The sequence below is a fragment of the Diadema antillarum genome, unplaced genomic scaffold (genome assembly GCF_040938485.1).
Source record: "Diadema antillarum isolate AM-2024a unplaced genomic scaffold, OU_Dant_1.0 seq00001103_RagTag, whole genome shotgun sequence".
Classification (NCBI taxonomy): domain Eukaryota; kingdom Metazoa; phylum Echinodermata; class Echinoidea; order Diadematoida; family Diadematidae; genus Diadema; species Diadema antillarum.
Genome location: NW_027271919.1, coordinates 190,035 through 200,953, shown reverse-complemented (window position 1 = coordinate 200,953; position 10,919 = coordinate 190,035). Strand labels below are relative to the sequence as shown.

The following is a 10,919-nucleotide window of genomic DNA, read 5'->3' as shown; positions in this document are numbered from 1 at the left end:
TCCCGACCTGCGTATCTCAATATAACTACATGTACATGTTTACAAATGACTTAAATAATCTATATCAAATACAATAGCTATAAAAATACACTCAAATAATATATCATTTACTCATTATTTATCTAGCGATCTACGTTCCACAATCTTTGCTGTTTAGTGGATCATTATATTTTCCATAATCGAATCTATTTTCCGCACGCCCACGAAGTATATATATTTATTGTTCCTCCTAATTATTGTATATATAAATATATGTTGTTATCTCGGATACTACATGAATCTTTTGCAAATGTTTGAACAATATTATTTCATGACATGCATACTTTGTATTATGCTTTGATTTTCGTCCATTGGAAATAAACTATGATTGAATTGAATTGAGAATTGGGAATAATTATTGGTGATATTATCTTGGTGTTATAGTTATGATCCGAAATCTAAGATAGCAGTTCTCAGTAGTGCGCGTCAATGCACTAATGCAAGGAAGGATGAAAATAATGTAAAAATAAAAATTGCAAACTAACGTTGTACACATCAAGGAAACTTTGAAAAGACTTCTGTATCGTTATTATTAAGATGTCGTTGGTCACTAACCGGAGTCTGTCGAGTGTGCTGCCCTCTTTTGACGCTTATGCGTTCAATGCTGTTGTCATTTCCGTCACCTGACCTCAGCTGACATAATGCACTGATATTCTATTTCTGCGGTTTCAGTACATAATACAGTAAATGATATTTTACCACATTTACAACATGAAGTTCATTAGCTGCAGAAGGAGAAATGATGTAGTAAGATAATAGAAATTATAATTCAAAACAAATTTTATAGAGCCTGTATAAAAAGTCTCGAGTTGATCTTGCATCATAAGAGAATAGAATGTCGGTAAAAGCAATTAAAGTAAGGGCAGATGGCCGCCATATACAGGTACATCTTGAAGAAATGACAGACATAAATTCAGACGCAGTGACATATACAAGAGGGCTGTATTATATGATCCATGACTTGTGAGTGCTGTTTGAGGTTTTGAGTTGTAGTATGTATGTGGTGCTAATGTTAATAGTAAATGTTAGGACGACGCGTCATCTTGTTGCAATGCATGAATATCATAGGAATACTTACACTTGTTAGAAAGATGTATTGTTGCAATTCATGCATTTATATTTACGACACTGATAGAAGTGATTTCTTATGTAGGTTTGGGCTTGGAAACCAGTATGTCTGATTTACAAATATAACCGACACATTATTAGTTTCGGGGGTTACACACACACACTCACACACAAAACACACACACACACAAAAACACAAAACAAAACAACAACACCCAACTGATTGTCAAATTCAGCTTGGACGTTACATTCTTGGAATCCTATGATGAACTATTTTGACGTGAAAACACACACCAAGTCAGTTTTGCTCATTGTTGTCTTCTTGACAGCAACGCTACAGACGGTTTGGAAATGATTAGTCCTGAAATATAAAAATGGGACACTATACCCGAGAAAAGAGAGAAAGAAGTTTACTGAACCAGTTTTAGTTACAATATCAAAGTGCTAACTTCCAAGGAGATTTAAAACTGGAAGGAGAGTAATCACAAATCACAGACACACACATAGGGGTTCTTTTAATTACATACTTTTCGTAATAAGGACAATTCAGACGTCTCCATTTCACGAGCTTATCAAACATTCTATGGCTGAAGCAAATCAAAACTTGTGAAACGCATAATGAGTACGCGCAAGTTAATGATATAAACTTTGCAGTTTTAAATACCATTCTCAAATTCAGGTTTGTATGGGAGACATAAAAGTGGATTACTGCTGTAAAAAAAAAAAAACCTCACAAAAAGTTATGTTTTTACTACGAAAACTTCTGATATTCCGAGAAGCATACGAATACACCAATAATTTCGGATATTTCACAAATAATTATCAATGTGATCAGATAGGTGTAATCACATCCCGCTGATGTGATCTTGTTTTCCATATTCACGCATCTCATGTTTTCTTTTTCGAAATACATGCGCCCTTTGAAACAGGCAAAACAAGTGAAAGATGTCAATAAAAGCACATACAATGTAGCACATGCTTTTATTGATGTTTTTCACTTGATTTCTGGCATGTAGGCCAGAATATACGAAACGGGGTATACACCATTTGAATAAATTTTCCCTGCAGATTCCATAGCTATATCGCAAGACAATGTATTGTGTGTAGTCCTATATATAAAAAAAAAAGTCACATGGAAATGATGCAATGTTTATTCTGTTAAACTGTGCAGCTGCACTTCACTCGAACCTAAATAGCACTTTATTTTACAAGGACATGGAGCTATATAGGCTACTATACATTCCCTAAAGACACTCAACACAAAAACATTGACATGTTTGTGGATCACACGCTATGAAAAGTTCTTATATAATTATGTCATGTTAACTCTTTCTCTACCAGGCATACAACGCTATGGGATTTTCTTAGCCAATCTGCAGCTTACAAAGGGTTAAACAAACTCCCAGGGGTGGATTCATCATGATATTGTGTATCTACTCTCATCAACCACAATAGCTTAACTGCATCTTGCCCTTCACCATCTCTTTGTGGACAAGTGCTCAAATTTCTTGTTTTTTTCTTGATTTCAAACAAGAAATGAAATCAAATGAAATACGATCTCATATAAGACATAGTCTCATTGCCCACTCACCCGCGCGGTCCCTAATTCATCCCATTTACGTTAGTGTCTTTGGTAGGTAACAGGCAAAAGACACTTTTGTTAGCTTGGCTTGGTCAGCAGTACTGTCCGAGATGGGCAATAGGTGGCGCACTTCACACAGCTCATTCTGTCCCAGTCCTTTCGGAGTCTGTCATTTTCTTCGACCCACACCATGCAGGGAGGTGGGTCTTATAATATACCCACCTCTAATGACCTCCCTGAGGGTGTATCAATGGGGACATGGCAACTAAGGTATTGCAGAGTTCACTGAGTGGCAACACAGTGGAGGCTTTACACTGGATAATGAAGATCATTATAGTCATACTTATTCGACTTTCGTTTATAAATACGAATAAACAAATACTATTTTAGAGCTCCCGTCGCTGATGTTTTAATACATCAACCAGCTTTCAAATCAGTATGATATTCCACAAAGATTACATTGCAGGATCAAATTATATTTAATTACATTTCGAATGTAAGAGGGAAAATACGTAAAGTTTGCTTCAGCTTACTGTGCTACCTAAATGTTTTTCTCAAAAAAAGAAGAAAAATAACAATTTATTAGGCCTACTACAGACAGTCATAACCAAGTGAGTCCAGAATGTAATCATGGAGCTACATGATGTAATCACTACTTGGCATAGCACCCAGTACAATCAGTTGTATGTATTTTGCAGATATGAGACGCTATTCCTGACTCACAGATGGTAGAATAATTTCATGGCGTTGTACTTTTGAATTGATTTGCTATCCCGCCCCTCTACCTAACAACGCAATTCCAGCGACAAAAAAGTGGAAGATAGCCAAACTTAATCGGATTCCCAGCCAATCAAGTATTGGTGAAGTCACAACTGTTGCCATGCTGCCTGCTGATTGGCTAATCATCTGACAAAAGGACGAATGTCCCGGATGTAATTTTCATCCACGGCTTGTAGTATGTGTGCATGAGTCCGGAAGCCAATATTGTAAAGCGTGAATCTAGCGGACGTGAGGATTGCGTGCAAGCAGCGGAATGCGACCATAAGCAACGGAAAGGTTCCTGGTGACCATCTCTAGCGCACGCTGGGCTCTCCCTCTGCCTGCACTCACTCGTACGGTACTACATCACCCTCGGCCTCGGTGGAGAAACAAAGAAATCACTCGTTGTCGTTGAGGAAATCACAAGATGGGGGTCTTCCACAAATTGATTGCTGCAGCCATATCTCTTCTATCTGTGTCAGGTAAGTCTTGTTTCCTACCTTAAAGATTTCCACGAAAACATTGAAAAAGGGGGAACTTTCCTGTTACGAGTACGTGAGTAGTGCAAGTTATGTCATCCAAGCTTTGTCTCGTAAGAAGAGTGCACAGTGTTCAGTTTTTATGAAAGCCTTGGATGACTCGGAGACATATAGGACTCACTCACCAGCGTCCTCCCTGGATGAATGATGAAACTAAATTTGGCTCCATTGATAATAGCATTGATAGTAGGCCTTTAGAAAAATGTGTCTATCAAAATTTATCTTTGAGTGTCCTGCTTCAGGACCATGGTCATGATCTTGCTAAAAAACAAAAATTCACTTACATGCTTTATTCTTCTGCGCTCATGCCCAGTATCAGCCTCATATATAGCACGGAGCAAGCTCCATGCTCATAGTATTCATGGAGGTTTAGCCTGGAATCCTGGTACATTGTACCTAAAAAAAAAAACAAAAAAAACAAAAAAAACAAAAAAAAAACAAAAAAAAAAAACCTGCTTTGTGTTTGTGTTTTGTTTTGCTTTGTTTTTTTTTTTTTCTGGTCCGAATGTTCCCTCATATAGTGTGGTATGAGAGAGATCTTTCAGCGGGGAGGCTAGAGAGTTGACTACTGACTGCCCCTGGGTTGGAGAGAATAGAGCTACGTATAATCAGTAGGGAAGTGGAAAGAAATCATCTTTAGCTCTTTCCACCTCCCTAATACAGCTGTAAAATAATAATGGAACTACAACGCGTGCTTGGCTCCATGCACGACATAGACGCCTGATGACGAAAACACATTAAGGCAGGTGTAGGAATCTTGGCAAAGTGTAAATATCATTCACCTTTATGTCACAATGGATTTGTCGAGAGACAATGAAAAAAAAATCCAAAGTTTCTCATAACACAACACACGCCCGCTGACCTCTAAGACATTTCCTTTCATAAACGGTGGAGTAGTTGTGAACTCGGAAAGAGGCGTACTTTCTTTTGTTTCTCGATCGAGCGCAATTGCATGCGGGGTAACAACTGCCCATTATACAGTCAGCTATGTAGGCTATTGCTTCAGAACCCTTACAGTTAATAGGGACATCATGTAGACAGAGGACATCGACGTCGATGAAAGGTATATTTATCACCAGTGTAAAACGTAAGCCTATCGCGATGCTGATGGTATTATCAATGAAAGCCTCTTTCGTAAATTTCTTAACCTTATGTTCAACCAATATCGACGTACTGCGTTTAGAATACAAATATGTACTAACTAATAATTCATCACTTGTGTAGATTGACAGAGTTGAATGTCAGATGAATATTTATAAAGTGATGAATACCTATGATCTAATGTTGATTTTATCTGGCACAGTTTATTGACGTCATTATTTGATAAACGCTGAACGTGTATCCCTTTCAGTAACACACCGATTAATCTAATTAAGACCACTATAGGGTATTAATTAGTAAAGATAACTGGCAAGATGGACGGTATACCGCTTCCCGCGCTTTGTTTTTGTATGTTAACATCCAGGGAGATGGTACAACCTGCCACATGGATAAATATTAGGGTTTTTCTCGGCTAGTGCCACTCAGATAAAAAGCTAATCAAGATGAATTGAAGTGACTTTATGCACCATCGATTTCCAGCGTTATGCCATGCCGCAGTATAAGCGCAGCTATTTCCTATCGCCCCAGCCCGTTGTGTTTCTGCTTTGTTTGGTTTTGTTTTGTGTGATGTTGCGTTATTCTTTTGTGTGTGTTTATATTCAATCAACTGAAGTCTCGAATGTTAAGCGGATGAGGAGCGGTCTGTTTGTTGTTAAACATACACACAGCTCACACACGCACAAGAAGCCGAGCACAGTTTGAATGAATTTTGGGTGGAAACTCCAGTCGTAACGTCTCAAGTCGATTAAAAATAAACACAAAAATCCACGAAATCTCGTACCAAACGGGAGCTGCAAGTGAGAGAAAGACGTAGGCAATTAAATCGTAATTTTATCCTTGATTACAGATTACACTGTTACCCTACTCACAGACGGTTGATGTACTTTGGGATAAACATTGTGGGAACACACACATCGTCTTTGCCTATTGAACCAGATAGCAATGGTTATATACGACCCACACGGGGGGAACAAAGACTGGCGCGGCAACGCTTTGTGCTTAGTTGTAATCTGAGTAAACCTTTATAAACTTTAGTACTTGGTTTACTCACCTCCCTGGTTTATGCTTATCGGCCTGGTAATAAACAGCCTCTATTTTTGCCAAGAGAGCGTGTGATTTGGAATACTACCACGTGGCCTGGTTCACTCAAAGACGTTGATATGAAAAACTCATACGATCCCGTCGCGGCGTATAGCCAGCTATGAGCGGCTATAAAAGAGCTTGCTTTGCAAAGAACTGTGAAGATAATGTGTCTGTTTTCTTTCTTTATCCAGCTTGGAGCAAATTGGTGATAAACACCCTGCATCGTTTGCTGTGTTTGTCAGAATATTTAGCATGTGCTAAACTTCCATCATCCGGACTCTTTACGGCCATGTCATGCTATATGCCTAGAAGATCGCGAACATTTTTCAGTCTGATGTCATATCGGGTTCGTTGTAATAGAGCCCTAAAGGCCTAGTGCCTTTTTGCGCCTTTCTACCATGTGATGAAGTATATTCTCAATTCGAATTACGCGTTTTGATGGCATTGCCTGGCAATGAAATAGCATAATGAAAACTCACAGTCGTCGAATGAATGAAAGTGCCAAAGCGCTGGCCATTTTCTTGACAAATAATGAGTTTGTAGGATTAATTCTCGTTTTATTTTAGCTCATGGCATATCGCTTCAAAATCAAAATCGTTTTGCAAAACAAATACAGTCATAATTATTGCCACAGGTGCGTGTATTTTCAGTTCATGTTGCTCCTGATTTTACATGAATCTGTCTACTTTAAAGTTCCTTCTGTCTATTTAGAGTTGAAGAAGTCGTATCGTTTCATTGTACCAATTCCCGCAGATGTTAATAACACCTTTATAGTCGGATATGAAAGTAGTATGGGCCGCTTCCTGCGAGATTATGTTTTATTTGCTATGTCGACAAAGATTCTATAGAGAACATTGAGCAGTCAGGATTTGTACGTGGTCAAAAGTGTGAGTTAATGGCCTTCAGATTCACTTCCGACAAGATTCCTTTCCGCTGGATGCAGAGCAGAGAGATTTAATAGATAGAGCATGGCTCTTTTCCGGACGCCACTACCGGCGGACCAATAGTATATTCAACAATGTCGGTCTATATGTTGTGTAACTCAGCTCAGCCAATTCATAGTAATATACGGACCCTAACAAAGTGAAAGAACAAAGAAAACAAAGCACAAAAGAGAAAAGCCAATGGAAATCAATATTATTGTAATTTTACACTATAGTATATAGGTTCTCTTCTGACATTAATACACCTATAACATCCGTTCGACTTGAACATTTTCTCGTTGATAGATGATTATGCATTCGTTATATAACTTAAGTTTCAATGTTTTATCAATTACAGGAAGTTTGATTTGAGATAACACTACGCAATGTTTTCTTTTTCGATTAGATGTGTCGCAAATACAAATTCAGCAATTTCGCTTCGATTTCTCTTTGCCATGTTTGAACAACAATATAAAGGAAATATAAAGAAAATTCCACAAAAAATTATTTTTTTTCTAGCATAATGAAAGAGCACCTGACTAACCGCTTTCAGAAAGCAGAGGGAAAAATTGCTACCCTTAACATATTATGTCAGTATCAAGTCAAAATGGAAAGTGTAATTTTCATGAAAAATGAATTATTGTGGAATTCCTATTATATTGTTGTCCATTAATACGTAATAACCTCTAGTAGTCACCTCATCCAGCGGTTCCAACACCGAAACTTTAAAAAATCATAACTTTTGCACCGATTGTTCGATTTTCCTCAAACTTTCACTGATGTGTTCTACTAATGTTGCTGCTTTCACTCAATTAACATTACTCTTTTGGTTTGGGTTCCCTTTAAAGGGATGGTATAGTTTTGGATGAGATGGGGCTTCAGGTTTCCTACTTTTTTGTGAGATAATGAGAAACCTCATATGAAATATTAAAGATAAGATTTTGTTTGAAATGGCTGAAATATCCAAAAACACAGAGGTCGCAGTAAAAGGTGGGGCCCATCTTTTATTAGGACCATGCTATTTTACTTTGTTTTGGGGTATCTCAGCCATTTCAAAACCAATTTTCGTCAAATAAACTTTTGACTCCTCTTAGAATAATATGCTCTTCGATGTTTTGTAAGAGGATTCTAATTTTCTCACAAAGAGTTAAAATCTGAATTCCCCGTCTCAACCAAAACTATACTATCCCTTTAACTTCGATTAAGTATTTTCCTGTTGTTTTATCTCCACTTTGACTTTATACGTCTTATTTGCGTCCATACCCTAAATCGTTTTCTATCGATAGCACCATTGTTTATAAGACACATTACCTCGCGGTATAGAACAGCGGGATGAGTGGCAGCCGCCATACGCGATATTGAATCATTTCCTCTCCTCTTTCTAGATGTTATTTTGTTTTATCGTATTTCCAGATATTTGTACATGTGCGTTCACTTCGTTTTTATATTTGACTGTATTACGTGTCCCGTTGCTAATCTGCCACAATTATCTATTTTTAAACAAATTGTTTTTTCATTGTTGGTGTTGTTACTGTTGTTGATGTTGTTGTTCATGATCCATGGATTTTTACGAAAACAGAGCCCTGAGGAAGACCGGCAGGTAGTCTATTTCAATTTCAATTTATTTTCGTATTTCTCGATGGAAAATACATGGTATATAACAAAATATAATACAGAATGTCCAGCTTGGATATATACATGAGGAAATAGGAATACAAAAGTAATACATAACGGTCGATGTGTCATTTTCAATCAAAGTAAAGGATGCGAAGAGAAATACGATGGAACCTACTAAAAAGCAAAGCTTGTTGAGTGTAGGTCCCAACAAAAGCCTAGTGAGGGGAACATGATGAGGAGCACGAGTACAATTAAGACCAAAAGTAAGGATAAACAAAAGAGAATGACTATCACTCGGGGCTCAGAAGATTCTTCTCACATGTATTTATGTGTGTGATAAAATGAGAACAAGTAACCACATGCTGCACACTATAGCAGTTGCTCTAAAAGCAATTTTGACATGGGAGTGATAATGACGTGAATACTTAAGTACTATATAATTTTAGGGTTTAAACATTCCGGCTTCCATAGACACTCAAATCTGTATGATTGTATGATATCATTTTATTTAAATACTTGATGTGTGTGACTACTTTATATCGTTTTGAAATGTAATTGTCTATTTTATACTGTTTATATATTTCATGCTGATCAGGCTACTCTGGATAAAGAATTGCAATAAATAAATAAATAAATAAATAAATAAATAAATAAATAGATACATAAATAAATAAATAAATGGATAAATAAATAAAATGAATCCTGTAGGCCTACTATGGGGATGTTTGCCATTACAGGAGACTACATAGTATTACACTCTAGGGACTCGAGACTCGAGCAATATATCGAATTATTTTTCCATGCTCTGGTTGTTTGCCTTACGTGATGCACGTTTTATAAAAGATTCGCCACTGCACACTAATGCTGAAAATAAATATAATATCGTATCGTGCGATCTTCGTCCATTTTGTACAAGAATGATTTACAACCGCTGACTGCTACAAGTGGTTTGGTTGCAGCGTTGAGTAGTGTTGGAGATCGTACTTGAGTCTTTTGATATGCTTGCGGTACGAAACAATGCCAAAAAACTCGAAAACACTTGACTTGCGTGTAAGAGTGTTATCATGACCTCTATGTAAGGGCAAGTATGTTTTCATCGAATAGCTTCCATTGTTTGTGTCTCTTTGTGATGTCACGACTTCGTGGCAGTAATTCTTAGCAGCACCATGACATCCTGTTAAAGGGTGTGTACAGTTCTGGTCGAGGTGAGGATTTAGCTTTTAACGTTTTGCGAGATATTCAGAAACTACTCCATGAGATGTCAAAGAGCATGCAATTCTAAAGGGTATCAAAAGTTTATTTGATGAAAATCGGTTTTGAAATGGCTGAGATATCCAAAAACAAGGTGAAACAAAAGGCGTGGCCTGTCGCCTTTTATTATTATCACTTTTTGGGATATCTCGGCCATTTGAAAACCAATTTTCATCAAATAAACGTTGAATCCTTCTTAAAATTACATGCTCTTTCATATTTCATAAGAGGTTTCTCATTATCTCAATTAGGAATGTTCAAAACATGAATCCCCACCTCAACCAGTACTGTACAGTCCCTTTAAAACACACTGTCAATACCTGTACCCCCGAGAATGTTTTGGTACCAGTGCCTACCATCAGTGCATGGTGCCTACCATTTTTTTTTTTTTTACCAACATCCTCTTACCTTTCCTCCTTCGCTGGTCTTCCTCCTCCTCCATGCTGTGAAGTGTGACGTCACAGTGACTGCCATCGGACATTGAACCCGGCCTTGTGTTGGCTGTTGGGGAAATTAAGTCTCAATACTATGATAGCTCCACGGTCTCAATATTCCAGGGCTGTATCATAGGAACTGTATGCGCGCGAGAAGAGAAAAAAAAAATAGGTTGGGGGGGGGGGGGGGGGAGGGGGGAGGGGTTGATGAGAAACCTTTTAAACTACCTTAAAAATGAAACAAACTAAAACAAACAAACAAAAATGACCCTTGAAACTATGCTATACTACGCTGACATGATAATTGTTGTGCATATTAATGAGAGTTGGATATGTGAACTATAATCTTATATTCCTACGTTTTTTTGGAGGGACCAACATGGGTTGCATTTATTATTATGTACAAGGTAAATATTGTCTTTCGGCTCTTGTATTTGTGTAAACAGTTTAGTTTTCAATTTGTGCTACTTTGTAAATCTATTCTATGCTTTATTTTATCGGTTTACAATGCTGTTTTCATATT

At 37.4% G+C, this 10,919-nt stretch overlaps 1 protein-coding gene across 1 annotated transcript in view; it reads left to right on the top strand.

The window, feature by feature from the left end:
• Positions 1–3,751: 3,751 nt before the first annotated feature.
• Positions 3,752–10,919, top strand: part of LOC139743675 (uncharacterized) — a 34,275-nt gene continuing 27,107 nt past the window's right edge. Inside the window, exon 1 of the mRNA XM_071654135.1 lies at positions 3,752–3,930. Coding sequence (XP_071510236.1) covers positions 3,876–3,930 — 55 coding nt within the window. The 5' untranslated portion in view covers positions 3,752–3,875. The remainder of the gene's footprint in view (positions 3,931–10,919) is intronic.